The sequence below is a fragment of the Passer montanus genome, unplaced genomic scaffold (genome assembly GCF_014805655.1).
Source record: "Passer montanus isolate IOZ18808 unplaced genomic scaffold, ASM1480565v1 scaffold72, whole genome shotgun sequence".
In the NCBI taxonomy this organism is placed as follows: domain Eukaryota; kingdom Metazoa; phylum Chordata; class Aves; order Passeriformes; family Passeridae; genus Passer; species Passer montanus.
The window spans coordinates 801,671-821,868 of record NW_024372370.1 but is presented as its reverse complement, the minus strand read 5'-3'; the positions used below and the strand labels follow the sequence as shown (position 1 = coordinate 821,868).

Here is a 20,198-nt window from a genome sequence, read left to right as displayed (position 1 = left end):
ACAAAAGGAGATCCTGCGTGAAGCAGAGAAGGTTGAAGGTTTCCTGAGGATGCCTGAACACCTGCCTGCCAGTGGGAAGTGGTGAATTAATTCCTTGTTGTGCCTTGTTTGTGTGCACAGCTTTTACTTTACCTATTAAACAGTCTTTACCTCAACCCACGAGTTTTCTCACTCCTACCATTCCAGTTCTCTCCCCCATCCCATGAGGGGTAACTTCTCTGAACCTTATCTTATGGAAAGGAGTTGTTCATCTCTCAGGTATAATTTTGTTTGACATGTGCAGTATCTGTGCAAAAGTCTACACTGGGACAGTAATATATGGAAAAGAAGTCTTCTAAAAAAGCTAAAGAATACTTACTCTGCCTATTAAAAGATCTTCTTACTTAAGAGTTGATTATTTTTGATCTTCAAGAAAAAAGAGAAACCATTTGGTTAAAAAAAGTAAGAAATCTTTCACAGAAAAATTGAATTATTAATGGAAGACCTGACTCTAGACTGTTTTGATGGATAAAACTAATTTATCTCTGTCTCCCTGAGATATTTATATCATCTGTCTAAACAGCATGAGTCACATTTAAAATGATATCAACTTGTGCCACCTCCAGGATAACAAACTGGAGCTGGTTCAGCTGAGTGTTGCTTTCCTTCATTTTAATCATTCAAAATATCCAACTGATTTTTATTAAAACCAAATCTGTTCATTTTACAAAGAATTTGAATCCATAGCCAAGTGGGGAAAAGAGATGTCACTGATCACCAGTGTAATTTATGTTTCTTGTATTTTGGATACTCCTACTACAAGTAGAGGAAAAATGTGCGTTGTCTTTGATTATTGAGGCATGTATATGTGCCTGTAGGATAGGCACAAACTTTTTAATACTAAGTACACATGTGTAGTAATAAAACACATAGGTGTTTTTTTTTACAAATACTACTGTGGGGTTTGTGTACGCTTCAAGTAAAAGCCTCAAGCTATGTGAAAGACAATTTGGTCTCAGAGCACTGAGCACTTTTAGCACCAATACCTAAGAGTGCTAAAAATATGTATTACCCTTGCCATGTGTTGCAACTGGAAACAATTGGAGTAGAAGTGTTTGGAACATTTTTATCTCTTGCTCACTTTTTCTTTTTCTTTTTTTTTTTTAACAATGGTGAAAAAATTATTTTAGAATTTTCCATGAAATTAACTTCCAATTTTTTTTTATGTCATCTGGAACTTTTTGATATTTAAAAGACTTATTACACATTATGCTTTCTTTGCATTTATTTGCTGAAAACATTTGTTGCTAATACCTTGGTAGGCATTTAAGCAGAAGCAGGATGGAGACATAGAAAGGGCTACACAGTTGTATAACCTGACACAAAGAGTTGTGTGCAGAGAAATTTTAAGAGCACAGGAGACAATATCACCTATATCTGTTTCTTGCTGAGACAGATATTTATATGGAATAATAGACCATGTAAAAGGTGAAAATCCTTCCTTGCCTAATTTCAGACACTGTTGCTCTGAAATATAGAAGACCATGTAAAAGGTGAAAATCCTTCCTTGCCTCTTTCAGAAACTGTTGCTCTGAAATATAGGATTAGAGTAGCATATATAAAAATAAAAACAGTACTATGACCAATATATACAATAAAAATCTTTTATAAGCATTACTTTAATTTAGTTTCTAATCTTGTCAGTGAAATTGCAATTGTCGGTAAATATAGTTTTAAGTTCCAAGACTAAATAAAATCAGTCATGATGACCTCTTTGGGCAGAGAAAGATAACTATAGTCTCAGTAGTGGAGAGTATTCATACTTTCCAGGGGGTGGCAATTTTCTATTAATGTTTTTTTTTTTAAATTCCAGTTGAATTTCTAATCTACTTCAGTTTCTAAAGATACTGATTTTAAGGTATTGTTTGATCTGATCCATGGATTCTAATTAATGTATTAATCTAATACATATTCTATATGAAGTTGATTTAAATTTTAAGTGTTTTCTTAAAATACTCTTCTGCAAATGCTAGTAATTTTTATCCCCGAATCTAGCAATAGTACTTTTAAATCAGCTTATTTGCACAGCTTGTATTCAGAGATGATTAGAAGATTTATAAACTTCTGAATTCACTTTGACACAAGTCAACATGAAACAAAGATGTTATTGCTGTAAATACTTTAGAATATGTACAATAGAAATAGGTGATTTATAACCTGAAAATTACACACTGTCAGCAGTCATGCCCTCATACCTATCTCAGGTAATTTTTCTATATTTTAATGTATGTTCTGATTGATTTTTTCATTTTAGAACACTATCTGGTATTTGTTTACTAAGACTTCTAAGCAATCCCTGCAACATGGCACAAGTGCAAGAGGAATTTTTGTTTTCTTTTCCATAGGAAGTACCTACAGTCATTTGTTTAGGTTTAATCCATACTTCTGTTGGAGTTATGATTTAACAGCATTTATGATGTTTTCCTTGTCAAAGTGCTTCTGCTAATAACTAGATTGAGATGGTTTGTCATCAGTTTTCAATTTTAACTCTGAAAATCCATTTCAGATAAACTTAAATGTGTGTGGGGAATCCAATCACTCCCGAACACTGAGAGGCAAACTGCTACAGACTCTGTGTGCCCTTGTCAGTGACAGTCTCAGGCTCCCCACAGCCCAGTGCTCAGTAGTTTTGTCTCTTACTCTGGGCTACTCCGAGGTCTGGACGCCCTAAATAAATGTGGATAAATTGGTTTAATGTGAGAGCATCTAAGTTCCAATGTAGTGGGTTTTCTTTTCATTTTTAATAGCCTTTTGAGAGATAGATAAGGCTAAATTTCTTTTCATCCTTAAAGGTCTCTGGGCCTACTGCATTGCTTTTAAAATCTCTGATGAAATTCTTGTCAGGACTGTGGCTTGTTGATAAAGAAGCTTTAGTGACAAAATTGGCTTGAAATATTCTATTATCATCAGGCTGCTTTCCCTTTGAAATTTCCCCCTGGATTTTTGAGCATTGTTTCTAAATTCCAACCAGTGGCCTTGGTCAATCCATAGTTTAACCTCATCCTGTCAGCACAGGCAGAGTGATGAGTGGTTGTGATGTGAAGGAGGAGGCAGTATTCCTGTGAAAACCCCAGTGTTGCTGAACCTCCTTTCAGAAGGGGCAGAATCCCTAGAGCATACTGCAAAGTACAAGAAGACCTGGCTTTTGTTGGAGGCAATGCAACATAGACAACGAAGACCCCAACCCTAAAAAGAGATTAATTAAACATACTGAGACGGATTAAAAAAGTAATAATACCAACTTCTTCTTATTTTTCTCCCCTTAAAACTGCAACTCTAACAATTCTGAAAAGGGAGATTCAGAGAAATGATTCATCTGAGTTCAAGTCACAGTTACTGAGAATCTCAAATGCCGTTAAATAGAATAGTCCATTTTGCAAATCCTATCTTAGTGTAATCTGAAATGTTTTCACTAGCTTTTTATTGGTGTAAAGTAGCACAATCTATTTCACTAACTACTGGAAAGAAAGTTTTCCATTTGGAAAGAGATATTAAAAACATCCTCATTATGCTGGTCTAGGTTGAAAGTGCAGAACAATGTTTTAATTTTTTTTCCACAATTTTCAACTCTTACAATTCAATTATCCTTCCTATCCAATATCCCAATTGGAATTTGGAATCCATAACAAAAAAATATTCATATTTTTTCACCCACTTAATGAATTGTTTTTTTCAGATTTAAAAAGCACTTCAGAAATCATTCAGGGGTTGCTAAAAATGCATAGTAATGTGCCCATTTCATTTATCATTCCAGCTGCTGATTTTCTTCTGATGACTAACTTCATGCTTGAGAGAGAAATCCTTATCTTAGCATAAGCATTTCACCTGCCTGTAGAAAATTGATTCCATTACAATTTTAAAATGAGAACTGCCCTCAATTGTGTTCTTACATAGAATAATTGGGCTTTAGCTATCAAAAACATGTGGCAGCAAGGACATCTGGGTGTATTTTAGTGTCTGACCAAACAGCCTGGATCTTCATGCTCAAGTAAGACACATCTTTTGATGTGAGGGTTACTTTGCTATAACTAATGTGGCACAACCACATAAATAGGTATTATTCCAAAGGCAGTATTTCCAGTTGTGTTTACTCAATGAGCCAAGAATTTATTTAAAAGCTTTGGCAGTTTAATAATCACATGACCATAGTTTCACAGTTCCTTCTAGACAGGGAAGGTTCTGTTCATCTTGCTGAGAAAGGTGGTGACTGTAATTTCAAAGGTAGCATGTTGCCTCATTGGGCTGTTTGTTTGTTTTTAAACTACCTACCTCTAGTCATACATAACATCTGAAAGCTCTGAAGTACCAAGATGTTTGTCCTTACCATAATTTCTCTAACTAAGTCAATTATCAATATTTACTTTATAAAGTCATCACTTGGACTCCTGGTACTGTTTTTGTGCTACAGAGGTTATCCAGAAAATGAAAGGTACAGGTGTTAAACTTAGTCTCCTTTTTTTTTTCCAATTTAAGGTCTTAACATCAAGACCAGTCTTTTCTTATTTTTTATTTCTGTTAAGGAGTCTACATTTTTGTGCCCTGTCACTTTTCTGTAGAAAAGATCGTCATGGCAGATAAACATGCATACATTCACACATGCACTTAGCAAGAGCATGGGAGGTGACAAACCAAGTAGTTTGTTTTGACTGATTTCATTGCCTATGGAAAGTTTAAGCACAAGGATGTAGCAAAATTCAGTCACAGTGAACACTAGTATGTAATAAAAAAAAATTAAAGAAAACTGGTACAAACATGGAGAAAATATTTTCCAGTAAGATGCACAAAAAACCCCAATAGCACTGATCAATACTGCAGTTTCTGAAACCACATAAAAATTAAAATAATATTCAAACTTAGTTTCTGGGCCATCCAATAATTATTTAATAGAATTGTTTTTATAAGGCAGTGCGGATCAGCCTGTAACTAAGCTGACATCATGCTCCTTTTTTATTCAAAATATGTCAGAATATTTAAACCTTGACATTGAATATTGTATGGATAAGTGAAGCAAAAGAACATAAATGAATTATCTGTGTTTGCATACAAAGGTATCTAATGATGCATCAAACTCCAAAGTCCCAGCTTCCCAGCAGTTTAGTGAAAAAAGACAGACAACCTCTGAGGTCTGTTCAGCCCACACAGGACCTGAGTCACTCTGCAGAAGTGCCTGTCTCTCATGATGGATTACACACAAAGCTCAGCAAAAGCAGGCTTCCAAATCGATGCCCTGAATATGTGCAATACAGATGTGGATTCAGAACTTTTTATCGGAGATTTTACCTTTGTATCTTTGCTCTTGGACCTGTAGGCATGCAAATATATAGTAGAAAAATACTTTTAGAAGGCACTTAGCTTGAGGTCAAGTGTCTAATCAGAAAAGTATGTGATCAGAGCCAAATGTTTGTGGTTTAAATTACCATCTTTCTGCTCAGATGTTTTAATTCCCAACCAATTGAAACTTTGCAAGTGGCTAAAATTCTGCAAATGTTTTCCCTGGATAACTTGACTTGGTCTTCCAAGGTTTAGAGACCTAATGGCAGTTTTCAAGGATAAACTGAGCTCAGGACCGTATCCCATACATTGTGTGTATAATTTCAAATGCAGATTTGTTACTGCTTCCTGTCCCTAGTGGTATATCCTCAATGGTACATCTCAGACACTTGTCTGCTAAAGGCTTAGTTACACCATGTTTCCAGAGCTGATGTCAATATGCAGTCACATTCTTCTTGCTGTTTCCATGTGGGGAGGTATTAGCCTGTGACATCATTTCCTTGCCCCTAGTGTGTAATCCTGTGCTTGTATTTCCAGTTTCAGTCCACTTTTACTACTTCAGTCCCTCAGGTTGTCAGTCCAGCTATTTTTGTATGATCTTTCATCATCACCTCTCTAGAGAGGATTTACAGGTTTGTTATTGCCAAATGTTGTTTGTATTATCTGAATTTCTTTATCAGTATCAGTAAAACACACAGAGTTCCAAAACCATCATTTGAAAATGGCCAGACATCTATTCCAGTAATGTGCCTTTTTGTCCTAATGTTGTTTCCTTCCTTTAAACTATGTTGTGATTCTTTGACATTTCTAGAGCATTTTGTCCAGAATATTTTTTCCTGTCATGGGCAGCATTGTGTCCAACACATATGATCCCATCATATGGATTTTCTATGTTCCTCTTCTTACAATATTCATTATCTCAAAAAAGATATGCCAGGTTATTTTGGCATAATGATAGTCTACTTTGGGGTAAAGCTGTTATTCATTGTTTTCCATTTTCATTACTTCAGTGTCTGTATCTATGCAATACTTCATAATTTATTTCAAATCCTGCCACACCTCATGAGATAACAGGCATTTTTTTTAATGTTGTCTGGATCATGTACACTCCTTTTGCTTAAAAGAAATAAAAGCTATGTTTTATTTTTCAGACACTTGATTGCCAGCCTGATTCATTAATAGTCTTTGTTGCTGAACTGCCCTTTCATGTACAAGTATTTTAAGTACTCTCAAATGGAGGTTATGGGGTCTTGCCCTCTTGGTCCCAACACTTCCTTTAAAATAGTTTTATGTCTTTATTTTCTTCTTATCTTAGATGAGTAATTTTCATTTCCAGAGACCATGTCATTAGTCACACTGTGTTTGCTACTGGTAGTCAACATCCCCATATTAGTTTTGTTTTGGACTGCCTGAAAATTTTCTTTAATCTTTACTGGGTTTTACTGCTTGGTGAAGCCACTCTTTTTCCTGTTTTCTTTTTATTTGGATGATGAAAGTACATTTCAGTACTTGAAATTTTGCAAGATCTGACCCTGCCTAACATTTTCTGTTCTCACTTTCTTCATATATTTTCTGACATCTGACAGTTTTCCTAGCATATTAATTTTAGATTCCACCGTAAAAGCTTTCTGCACAGTCCAGATATACTCTCTGAGATGACTGCTCATCTAGTTAGAAATTGAGCCCTTTGTTATAAAATGTTTCTCCCAATGTGTGAAGCTGCACATTTTTCACAGTCCTCAGACAGTCTTTTCCTTAAAGGAATTACTGCATTTTCTTGAGTCTTCCTTATTTCCTTGTTTTCTGTGTTTGTTTTTGGTTGTTTTTTTGGGTGTTTCTGGTTGGATTTTTTTTTTTGGTTGATGTTTTGTTGATGATGATTTTTAATGAAGTTCATACCTGGGTCTACCCTTTATTGCTAAAATTTATTTTATGGGAAGTTGCAATCTCACCTCATAGCTTTCATAGTGATAGTTACTCCTTATTTACTATTTCATAACATTATTTGCTTTCTAAATAATGCAGAAATTTATACACAACAAATGGGATCCTACAAAAACCTTTCTAAAAGAAAAGGTTTTTTTATCTTACCAAATAGTGAACTTCTGTGCTTTCTCTAATTTTCTTACAATTTATCACATACTTGGTTTATGTTTCATCATATCGTTATTTTTGTCATGAGGAAGGAAATAATATTGTTACATGTGGGTGTGGGAAATAAGCAAGAAGGGAATTCCTATGTCAAACTGATTTGCAGATCAATTGCATCATCCGAGTGACAGTGAAGAAGCTGTGAGGTATGCAAGTTATTGCAGGCAGTTGTGGCCTTCTACACTTCAATATAGACCTTTCTCCCAAATTTTTAGATAAAATATTGCCATTGTTTAAAATTAAAAAAAAATCCAAATGGAAAAATTAATATATTTTAAGGGATGGTGAAGGTGAAAATCATGTGTGCAATCTTGCAAATTCATATTAGTTAGCTTTCTGAGAGTTTCTTTCAGTTGCATGCAAATGATCTTCCATTACTTCTCAAAGTTTTATTAATTTGGGGGGTTTTGGTATTTTCTTGTTAAGTAACTCCTCTGTATAACCTCTTTCATGAAAATATTTCAATAATTTTCTTTCAACAGACTGTGTTGCATTTTAAGTGAAATTACTTATCTCCTTCATGCATCATGTGTTAGATTAGTACATCTCTAACTGAGATAGGTTAGTGCTGCTGGACCATGGTAATAATTGCTACGGAGTGTTTTCTGCCTTACTCTGTCATTTAGACATGGGAATGGGAAAATTAGCCCTACTTTTATTAGAATATCTTTTCTTCACCAGCAGACATCAAAGTGGTAAATCACAAGAGTGTCTAACATAGAGATTGCAAAGTCATAGTGACAAGCAATCCTTCAAAGGAAGGAAAATGGTTGGTTTTTTCTTTACTTTTTTTGTAAGCTACCTAGGATTGACCACCACTTTCTGGAATGGGTTTATGCTGTTGTCTGTCAGTGAAGCAGAGTAGTCACTAGAGTAGGTTTTTATTCTGTATTTTATATACTTTTTTCCTTGTACTTTACCAATGGAGAATTATTCAGCAATTTTTAAGGTGGTAACTCGTGTTTTAAAACGAGAATTAGCATGTTCTCTTATATTTTTCGTTTATGCTGTTTGCAGCTATTGAATTGTATTTTGTCTTAGGACCATATTGGAAGGCAAGCAAGGTTTTCTTGAGCAACAAAAGAGACAATCTTTTCTAGTTAAATTGTCATTTACAATAGTTATTTTAACTCAAGGTGGCAACTCGTGTTTTAAAACGAGAATTAGCATGTTCTCTTATGTTTTTGGTTTATGTTTTTTGCAGCTATTGAACTGTATCTTGTCTTAGGACCATATTGGAAGGCAAGCAAGGTTTTCTTGAGCAACAAAAGAGACAATCTTTTCTAACTAAAATTGTCATTTACAATAGTTATTTAAACTCCTTCTTACTGGCAGCAGACTGGGCTTGTATTTTTCAGGCAGTTGACTCTAACCACAGGAACCCATGCATTTAAAATGGACTCTAATTAGATTCCGGTTTTAGGATGCAGTGATAGGAAAGGAATATTCTGTAAATCAGATACATATTCAAAAGATATTTATTTTAAAATTTAATTCTCTATTTTAAAAGAGATGCAATTGTTTTCATATTTACTACCTAAAATATAGTATAGGAATACTAAAGAATGAAGTACTAAAAATTTGCTGCTGGAAGTTAGTGAGAAAAATTATTAGTATGCAATGTAAATAGTGAAAATTGTCCAGCCTCTCACCCACCAGTGCCCCCACGTCCTTCTGGGCAGGGCTGCTCTCGCTCTGTTCATCCCCCAGCCTATGCTGATACTGGGGGTTGCCCCAGCCCAGGTGCAGCACCTTGCTGCAGGTCTTGTTAATCCACATGAGATTCCAAGGGACCTTCTTCTCGAGCCTGTCCATGTCCCTCTGGAGGGCACTACATCCTTCAGGTGTGTCTGCTGCACCACTCAGCTTGGTGGCATCTCCAAATTTGCTGATGGTGCACTTGATCCCTTTGTCTGTGTCATTAAGAAGATAATAAATGACATTGCAGTACAGATCCCCGAGGGACTCCTCCTGTCACTGGTGTCCTCCAGGCCCCTCAATGTGGCCACCCAATCAAGTCCTTGTGCACCTAACAGTCCACCCATCAAATCCATCTCTCTCCAGTTTAGAGAAGGATGTTGTGGGCAACTGTGTCAAATGCTTTACATAAATTCAGATAAATGACATCTGTAGCTCTTCCTTTGTCCACTGATGTAGTCACTCCATCATAAAATGGCACAAGTCAGTTGAGCAGGCCTTGCTCTTGGTGGAGCCATGTGCTCGCTGTCTCCCTGCTATTTTTAATTGCATATGAACTCTGTTAAGTTATTCTGTTAGTCATGTTCATTTTAAAAATGGAATTGATGGAATCTATTTTAAAAGCTGGATAGGAAAATACCACTTTCTGAATGAGAAAAGAAGGGTCTTGACACACTCTTTCCTTCCTTTGCTAGGCCATGGAAAGTGTGACTGTGGGAAGTGCAAATGTGATGAAGGCTGGTACGGTGAAGCTTGTCAGTATCCAACTACTTGCAATCTTACACGGAAGAAAAGCAATGAAATGTGCAAGAATTCTCAGGATATCATCTGTTCTGGTGCAGGTAAGATGTCTTTTGTTGCTTTTGAGATACCTTAGTGCTCTCCCAGTGTAGTCTTGAGAATTACTGTCATTTTTAACTAGTGATTTTGTATGTTTCAAGAGACCCAGAGTAATTGTAGGTATACTAAAATTTTAATTTTCCTATAGGCTTATTTCTGTGCATATAATGTACCCTGATTAGGAACACCTACTTAAGTACTCTGATTTATGCACAGCTGTTGTGAGTTGAGGAAAGTGCCACTGTGTCATTTATTTTACTCATCAGAATGTTGTAATGGCATTAAAACAGGAAGTGATGTAATTTCTATCAAGTGTTTGTGTACAGAATGCAGAAATGGCATTTGCAAATATTTTTCCTGGACATTTATAAGCTTTGCAACTTTTTGAGACACTTTTTAATTGTACTTTGATTATTAAAATCAGTTGTAGAAGATGTGTTGAATAATTTAAAGGTGCATTTCCATCTTTACTGTTCTGATTTGGTAACACTCTCTTTAATTGCTTAGTTTTATAACCATCCTAACTTAAATAGGTCTTCTCCTTGAAAAAAATAAAAAAATCAGAGATAAACCAAATGGCCTTTTAGAAGGTCACCTTCATTGAAGAATGGTACCATTTTAAAGGGCATTTTCTACCAATTAAGTTTTGAGACCAGAAGTTGCCTTCTGGTTTTTCCATTACATTGACCTCCAAGTCGAAAAATGTTTCAAGAATGCCACTTCTGCTCACTAATACTGGTATTTCATTTCTGTTGGAATCCACACATTTTCATATGGTAAATTTCTCACAAGTTAGTTGCTGACATAAGCAAAGAATCCCAAGGATTTGTGGACCTTGTTAGAGCAGGTAGTACAGGGTAAGAAAACAGTTTAACATAAAACTATTAGCATGCAGCATACTGAGTAAATTATACACTTAATTTATAACAATGGATGTATGAAACTTGCTATCGAGAGAGACATGAGAGATAGCTAAATGAAAAACTGACTTTCAAGAATAAGTATAGCTCATTGTACTTACTCAAAGTTTTTAAAAAACAACTTCATTCTTTTCTTGGTTAGAAATGGCCCTACTCTTCACAGGAAAGTGGACATAACTTAACAGCCACTCCAAGTAGCTAAGGGGGAAGTGTTTGTGGCATCATGAGAAGAATAAATGGTTTTGCTTTTGCTGATATTAAACAGGACAGGAATTCCAATGAGACTGACTAGGGAGTTTGGCTAACTGTGATCTGCTGTACTTTGTCTTAGTGGGATTGCCTTTTGATCTGCTACTAACACGGTCATTGAGGTCTGGGATCTGTTTTGTAATTGCCAGTAAAAGATGGGAAGGGATGACATGAGCTGTTGCAAACACAGATAATAATTTATTGTGATTTTTTTCAATAACCAATCAAGATCCACCTAAAATTTAATTTTTCTGACTTTGTCCCTAATAATTTGTCAGAATAACTATAGCATCCTACCTAAACTGAGGTTCTCTATGTGAGCAATTTTCTCTTTCGCCAATGGAAGGAATGAACATTTTTATGACACCGTCTCTCTGACCTATACAGAATATCTGACCAGTATAGGAACCAATTTTCTGTTTTATCTTCTTTCCTGTTCAGGAATTATTTGTAATCATGACAGTTTTCTCAAAAATTGCATTTGTATTTGTTTACCAAATAATTGTAGCAAGTGACTCTAATTCTTTAGGTTACTTATGTTGTATTATCACTTGTAGTATTATTATTATTGCATTACTATATTAGCTCTTGCATACATTTTTACAATTTACTATTTTAGAATGGCTATGTCAGTCACAGAGCCCAATACTTCTGTTCTTTGGATTAACATGATGTTTATTAAAAGTCATGCTATGCTTGTAAGGGTAAAATTTGTAAGAGTAAAAACATCAACTGGTTTCTGCAATCTTGTGTAATATCAGCATAAAATTTCTATTTTGGAGAATTTCTCTGATGCCAATAACTGTGTTTTCAAAAATAAATATGGATGCCATGTGAGGAGTATGAATGTTGTGAATTGAAAAAAACCATCTGTACTTGCTGGCATAGTGATGCCATTGACTTGAAACAACTTGTTTGAGACCACTGACCACAAGGCCACAGTAATGTGATATTACACAAAGTTCCCAGCCTTTGAATTTTAATAAAGGTAGGGACAAGGGGTTTTCTATATGAGTGACATAGTAATACGTTTGTTTCTAATGTCATTTTAATTTATTTGTGATTTTTTTTGACTGTGGAACTCATTCATACAGTTTTGTATGATCTTAGGTCAGAAAGACTCTCTGAGGGAAAAGAGGGGATTCTCCTTTCCCAGGGAGCAATTAAAGAATTTCTTCCTATTCAGAAGGGCAGGTCATGGAGGGAGGCAGCCAGTGAGCTGAGGGGCAACTCTCCTCAAAACAGCAAGGAGCAAATGTGTGACATGATGAGCAATCATAGAGGAGAGACCTCTTTACAAATCCATTTGCATCTTTTGCCGCATTGCCTGAGTGCTCTGGGTTTTCATTGCTTGTGTGGTTTTTTGGTAGTTGCTTATTTACTTTTTGTTTTTTTGATTGGTTGGGTTTTTTTTTGTTTGTTTTTTTTTAGTTTTTTTTTTAGTTTTTTTTTTTAATGCTGTGGAAAAAAAAAAAACAACCCAAAAATAAAACCAGCTTTACACTTCCAAAGCTCTTGAATGCTCTGTCTCGATACAGCTAAGATTAGGCTTTTTGTTGATATGGATAATTTCCGTGTCTGTCTTTATTTGTGTGAATGGTCTTTAGATTTCAGCCTTCTCAGAAATAAAAGATGTACCATCTCTGATGCACTAATGAAACTCTTTCTATTATCTGCAGTCATTGGGTAATGTCTCTTAAAATGTTTACAGGCACATGTCATTGTGGCAGGTGTCAGTGTGCTGACTCAGAAGAAAATGGACTGGTATATGGCAAATTTTGTGAATGTGATGACAGAGAATGCATTGATGATGAAACAGGAGAGATTTGTACAGGTATGTATCTTAATGAGCACAAGAAAAGTGAAGAAGATTAATACAGGCTATTATTTAATTACATGGTTTTACAAAATATCTTTATTGAATGTATTTCTTAAAATAAAAGTAACTCTATTTGCAAGACTTCACACGGCAAATTGTACATGCAAATTTCAGATGCAAAACTGAGCTAAGCATAAGGTTAAAGAATTAATAAATCCTGTGACATTCTCCTCTTTTTGGAAGAACTGCAAAGAGAATTGTACAAGATAATTCACTTAGGTAATTCATAGCTTAGTGTGTCTGTTTTCAGTAGAATATATGAGGAATGTGAATACTTCATGGCACAGAAAAGAGAGAGCAGAATGGACAATATTTGAAAAAAAACCAAAGCAGAAAATAGATTATTAGGAATTTTTTCATGAAAGCAAAAATTAAAAATATCAAGAATAAATGTAGGATGATAACTCAGAAGCAGGAAGATAAGAAGAGAAAAAAATGAATAATGAATTTCATCTGTGATAGGAAAGACAAGAAAATAAGATGGAATGAACTCTGCTGATAGATAGAAAAGCAACCAAAATTTAAACTATTCTTTCATGTCATTATAAGGCAGGAACCTGGCAGTCAAATATTATGCAAAACACACAATTTATGGCATTATAAATGCTGTGGTCTATGTTGAGAAGGAGGCTTGTCCTTGAGCTGGAAGGTGCTACAAACACTGTTCACGCTACACACGTGGAGATTGTGTCCATATGCCCACAAGAGTGCTCCAGTCTGCTCCTAGACTATTCATAGCTGGTGGTAGTGCTTCCCCTGTGTGTGTCTGAAGAAAGAGAGTACTTGTGTAAAATCTCATTCTTTGTCTTTTCCTTACACAGACAGCAAAATAAATTCAATTTAAGTGCCTTTGAAGGCAAAAATAACTTTTTATTTTAAATCCTGGGATTAAGTAGGGATTTTAAATGAGAATATGCAATGGTCCTCTGAAGTCCAGATTCAGCAGCTCTAAGAATTGCAGCAACTTAATTTAAAAGCTTTGTGCTGTGAAGCACAGGGTACATGTACCTTAGCAGATAAAAATATTCTGGAGTTGGTTTCACCCAGACTTGAATAATGCAGCCATCTTTTTTGGGGATATGTATGTTTTGTTAAATGAACATATGAAAAATGAATTTCAAAAAGAATTCTCCTTAATAAACTGGTTTAGCTGTGTTCAAAAATCTTCTTGACAGAGGGGAAGAAGAAGGGAAGCCATGTACAACATAGTTGGCATGTAATGAATCAAGATGTCTTTACTGCAACTAGCTGAGGTGTCAAGAACACACAATGCGTTCTTAGACATGCCAAGTATGTGTCCTACCTTGATGTGTAAAGCTGTGCTTAAATTTTAACGATTAGTCTTCAAAATTTACCCATAAACTAAAAAAGAAAGTTTAAAAATGTAAAAATGATGTTGTCAGTTACTGTTTATTGATTAGATTTAATCTATGATTAAAGGAAAACCAGTCCTAAAATAGAGGGGAAAAGTGTAGTTCAGATATCTTTTGTCTGATTTAATGTATTCATATATGGATTATAAATTGTTTCTATTCTATCTAGCAGTAAAAGTTTTTGAAAGAAAAGATCAAAACAGTTAAATTGTTAATGCCTTTTAAAAACTTGCCTCCTTCTCACTGTACAAAATTTGTTTTGGCTTAAGGCCATGGAAAGTGTTACTGTGGAAACTGTTACTGTGAGGCTGGTTGGCATGGAGATAAATGTGAATTCCAGTGTGACATCACCCCCTGGGAGATCAAGAAAAGATGCACATCTCCAGATGGCAAAATCTGCAGCAACAGAGGTGTGTCATTTGCATGGACGTTCTAGACATGTTTATATAGTTGGCTTTTATTTCACTCTATGCATTCTCTACAGTAGGACATGGACTGTGTTTGCTGAGAGTTTCTACTTGTTCTCACCTATTTCAGCTCTGGATATATGCTTCCAACTGTGTAGTTACCTGTTTAGGTATCTGTAAGTTTAGGTATAACTCACACAAATCCACATCCACTTCTTGATTAAGCAAACTCAACTTGTTCCCATTCTTTAATTTTGTAGTAAGACTGAGCAGGATAATTTGTTATTTAGTTAATATTTGTTTTGGTAAAAGATCTTCCTTGCAAAATAAAGTATTACCAGATTTGTGACTTTGAACAGATTGGTGCTATAAGGGCCCAGAACTGTATGTCAATTCACTCCTAAAGAAGACAGGATTCTCAATGGAATGGGAAAAATAACAATATAAAGCATTTAATTTCCACTACAACTGCAAAACCACCTGTGAAGTGTTCAGTAACAATGCTGTGGAATGTATAGAGATGGAAAGGTAGACTTCACACACTTCTCTAACTACATAAGGTTTTATCTGCACACAGTTTTGGAATTTGAATTTCACCTTATACTTCTGTCTAATTTTGTCATTTAGAGGGGAGGGAAAAAAGAAGAAAAACCTACAAAATAAGGTTGCTTTTCAGTAGCTGCTGTGAACAAGGAGTTAAAAAAAATAGGGTGTTCTTTTGGCAAAAAACCAGAATAATTATAGTAGTACATAAGCAAGAGTCACAGAGATGCCTCTCTTAAAAGCATCTCTACTGGCAAAACCTGCAGTACTGTGAACATCCAATCATCCTGAGAGCATTTAGAAAACTCTCTTCTCGTAATTACTCTGAAATTGAAAGTTTGGCTCAAATACAGAGATCATGTAGGTTCATTTAGTCTCGGGACTTCAGCATAAAATTTTCATGTAGTTCTGGAAATAATAGGTATCAAAGTGTCATCATATCAGATGCTTTCTTTGCATGGAGAAAATAATTTCTTGGCAAAGAATTTCTCATCAAAGCAAGCTTTTAATCAAATTTGAAATTTTAATATGTGATTATTTCTTTAAACTGGCATTGCAGTAGAAGAAATTGTGTGAATAGCATAGCTGATAGTCTGAGTAGCTGCAACTTCCAATACATTTGTGTGATACTTCCACGTTTTCAGCTTTTCATGTATTTGTGATTTTATCTTCATAAGAATTGTGTAGTCTTCTGATATTGTGAAGTTGCTTTCCAGCAAAGTATTTCTGCTCCATTTGGTCCTACTTACCCCGTTTTCTGTGCTTATACATCTTGTGATATAAGTACAGTTCATCTTGTCAGTCTTGAGCCTTCTAAAAATCAAATATAGAGGCTAACCTTGCTGCTCACCCTCCTTCAGTGCTAAGATGGATGAATTATTCTTATCTTTTCCCCTGCACTGTTTAGTCAACCAGCTTAGACCACATGTGAAAATTTAGATTTTTAAACTTTGGTGAGATTCTTTTCTGCATTCTGACATCCAGGGCAGCTGATCCAAATTAACTTTGAAGTTGTTTCTGGGAGGATTAATCACTCTCCAGAGGCATTTCCTGGTTTTGTTTGTTTTTTGGTTGGTTGTATGTTTTTTTCTTCTTCAGTAATATCACTGAATTGTGAAAGTATAAAAAATTAGGCACAAATTTCTTGAGGGCTGTCTCAGGGTTTTTAGCATTATTAAGGGCTGTAGCTCTTCCTGTTCATGTCATGCATGCTGGGTTGTGTAGACCTTCTCCTTTTATTAGAGAATGTGCCCATATCTATGTGTACTGTTTAGTCGTCCTGTCCTGTTGTCCTCAAATGCATTATATTGTTTAGAGAAACCTAAATACGATGACAAAAGTGTTGGCAGAGTAGAAGAAGTACCTCTTCAAGAAAAGAACTGCATGCATCAGTAAGGTCAGGCTGCTTCTATGAGCCTGTTAGCATCTCAAAAAAAGTAGTGAGTGTGTTGCCCTGGAGCATATTTGGATTTCTGAATAAGGAAATTCATTTTTTTTTTGTTTGGCTGGGGGTTTTTGTTCAGATTTTCCTGAATAAGTAGGGTGCATATTTTTTGCATATTGGTAAAATATGCAAATTTGTTTTCTGTTATTCACATTTCTTCTTATTGTAAGCATCAGGATGTGGCTCTGAATATTGACTTGGGAAAGTGGAGAAGTATCTTTTCATATAGATCTATGCTCCTGTTCTTAGGTGAAGAATGACCTCCTAGACATTTTCAGCTGTGCTAGTTTGGATTCTCTTGTAGTTTAAATGTTTATGCTTTAACAACCATTAATTATCCCCTGTGCCCAAGCCCAAGTCATTTAAACAGAATTGATTTTTATTGTCATTACTGACAGGGAAAATTACTGTTGATGTCAAGGATGTACAACTGTTCTGTGAGCTACATTTTTTGTTGACTCCTAGCAAGGCTCAACAGCAAAAAGAATCATAAACAGGAAGCCAATTTGTTTGTTTAAAGTATTGCTACTAAATAATCATAGAAGATTTCAAATCATAGAAGATGAGCACACGCTCAAGATTATCACTTGCAGCTTTGAAATTGCATTTCTGTGAGAGCTGAAAATTCACAAGCGTAAATTCCTGTAATCAAAGTGCTGTTACTCTAAATTATGCAGTTAATCTTCTATCTCTTTTTTCTTTTTAATTGTATTTTTTAAAACATTTTTAGGCACATGTGTATGTGGGGAATGTACATGCCATGATGTGGACCCAACTGGTGATTGGGGAGATATTCATGGAGATACTTGTGAGTGTGATGAAAGAAACTGCAAAGCAGTGTATGATAGATATTCTGATGACTTCTGTTCAGGTAAGGTTTGTGTATAAATGGGATTTAGGTGTAGTTTTATAAAAAAACCTTCCAACTGGTCTGATCTTCCTCTTCCCTAGTGCTCCAATTCTCATTTTCCTATCTTAAAATATACCAAGCTTGGGGGGGAGGAGAGGGCTTGGAGGGTTTTTTTAAATTAAAGACATAATTTTTTTTTTTTTCATGCCATGTAACAAAATCCTGTAAAAATTAGATACTTTTAGGAAGAATCTTTTAGATTCTTCTAATACCCTTGTGTTCAGTGTAACCTAACATATGGATATATGGATAATGGTTGAAAATTTAAAATATAGGTGTATCCTTTATTGGGAAAATTTGAATTTGAAAGTTCTTTATATCAGACTGTGGTTGTTATTTCATTTTATATGACAGGGAGATAGATGATAATCAAGAAGAAATTCAAGGAAGAGTAAATAAATGAGTAAATGAAAACCAGTCTCCTGAAAATACAATTTGACATGAGAACAAGTAGAGCATCAATACTTGAAAAATATGAATATGTGGCCCAGCTGCACTTCTGTAGCTGCAGCCCAGACTGCACACCTTAGACACATCCATCTTCCTTTTTCTTCTACTTGGACTCGAGAGCATTATATTCAGAACAATTAACATCCATCCATCCATCCATCCATCCATCCATCCATCCATCCATCCATCCATCCATGGCTTTGCAGTTTAGATGTTCCATGTATCAGCTAACAAAAGCTGAGATTCTCAGAGAGACCTTGCATGCAGTTTTGTGTGGATACTGATAAAGACGCTAAAACTAGGCAGGAGAGAAGGACTTTGTTCAATACACAGCATGCAATTTGTACACACAGGAATTCTGCAAAAGCAAATGAATGTGATTTCAAAGGGACTTTACAGATTGGAGGTTGGCAGCTTCAATGCATCCTGTAGAAATCTGGTGTGGCCTAATTAATAACAGGAAGAATGCAGTCACATCAAGGACAATAATGATGTTGTATATTTTCCTCCTATTCCTAGAGTGAGATATATCCCACAGAAAGATAATTGGAGTTGTCTGTAATAGAGAAAGAAAACTGAAACCAGCATGATATATAAAATGTTCAGCCTTTTCTTTGCCTGTTTAAAAAGTAAAAAGTTTCTCAGCAGTTGGGGGTGGGGGTGAGGTTTGTTTGTTTTGGTTTGTATTTTTTTTTAAATAAATTTAGAGGAATTGCTAGCCAGTAAAATGGGGGAAAAGAAGCTTTTCCAAAAACCTTCAGTGACTTAATTTACTAGTTACTGTTCAACCACTTGCAGATATTATATATTTATTTAAGGGTTTATTTAATGAATAAACTGGAATGATGTAGAGCTGTGTGCAGTCACGAAGTCATGAGAGCAGGCAGGCAGGCAGATTGACTTGGTTGTCAGTTTTTGAATGTATCACTGTGTTGCTGTTAGGGATTTTAGCATTCAGGGACTGATTAAAATATCAGCATCAACTAAGGAATGCAAAGCTACAAATCAACAGGGTAAATGCATTCTATAGTTAATGGTGAACACAAGAGTTTCAAACCTAATTAAATTAAAGCAAACCCGTGGCATCTACAACTAATGCTGTGAAACTGAAAAAGTCATGCTTCAGCTCCCTTTTCCTGGACATTATTGCCTTTGCATCTGCTGCTGCCCAGGATGGTAATGGTTGTGAGAAAGCAGAGGGTAAGAAAGTACAGACAGTTACAAAGGAGCCTGGGGGAAGATATTGCCATTTGGCTTTGGATTAAGGACTGGTACATTGTTCTTTATTGCACAGACATAACTGTAAATGAGGAAAACTTAGATATGAAAGGAAGGACTCATATGACTTGCTTGATGTGACTAAAACTCAAGTTGAAGTATAATTTTGTTTTTCTATCTCCTCATCAAAAATTTTAGTACTAATTATTTTTATCCATTCCCTTTCCATTATGTTTTAGAAAAGCCTAATTTAGTCTTAGCTGGCCATCCAAGTATGCATTCCTAAAATAGATTGTGCAAAAAAATCCATTTGCACATGAAGCAGTGTGAACAATATCTTCTAGTCCGGCTGTTTAGTCTTGTCTCAGAAATAGAAAAGATGCATAAATTTTAATTTTCGTTTATTGTGGTAGTCAGGCAGAATCTGCAATTAAATCAAAGTTTTAACAGAGATATTGTAGTGGGACAGGTTTTTTAATTGCTTTTATGAAATAAATTTTTATTGCACAAAGTGTACATGCATTAGGTGTAGCTAAAAAAATATCCTCATTGTTCTCACAATTATTTGTAAATTGATTTGGGATGAATCCAAGAGTGATTAGTTGGATTAGGGAAAATAATCCATCTCTCTTGAAACCTTCATTAAAAAGAGATGATACAAAATTTTCTTGTCTTGTTCTGTCTACCTAATAGGTAGAGACAGGAAGCCACATTATCCTGAGTAGCATGGAGAAATTATAGGAAATCCTGTTTTCATGTAAAGAGTTTTACTGTGACTGAATGAAATTCTATGTCTATTTCATAAA

General features: G+C 35.2%; 1 protein-coding gene across 1 annotated transcript in view; it reads left to right on the top strand.

Annotated features, from left to right (window-relative positions):
- Positions 1 to 20,198, top strand: part of ITGBL1 (integrin subunit beta like 1) — a 123,470-nt gene that overhangs the window by 43,369 nt on the left and 59,903 nt on the right. The window contains exons 3-6 of the mRNA XM_039730453.1: positions 9,855 to 10,001; positions 12,880 to 13,002; positions 14,690 to 14,830; positions 17,545 to 17,685. Coding sequence (XP_039586387.1) covers positions 9,855 to 10,001; positions 12,880 to 13,002; positions 14,690 to 14,830; positions 17,545 to 17,685 — 552 coding nt within the window. The remainder of the gene's footprint in view (positions 1 to 9,854; positions 10,002 to 12,879; positions 13,003 to 14,689; positions 14,831 to 17,544; positions 17,686 to 20,198) is intronic.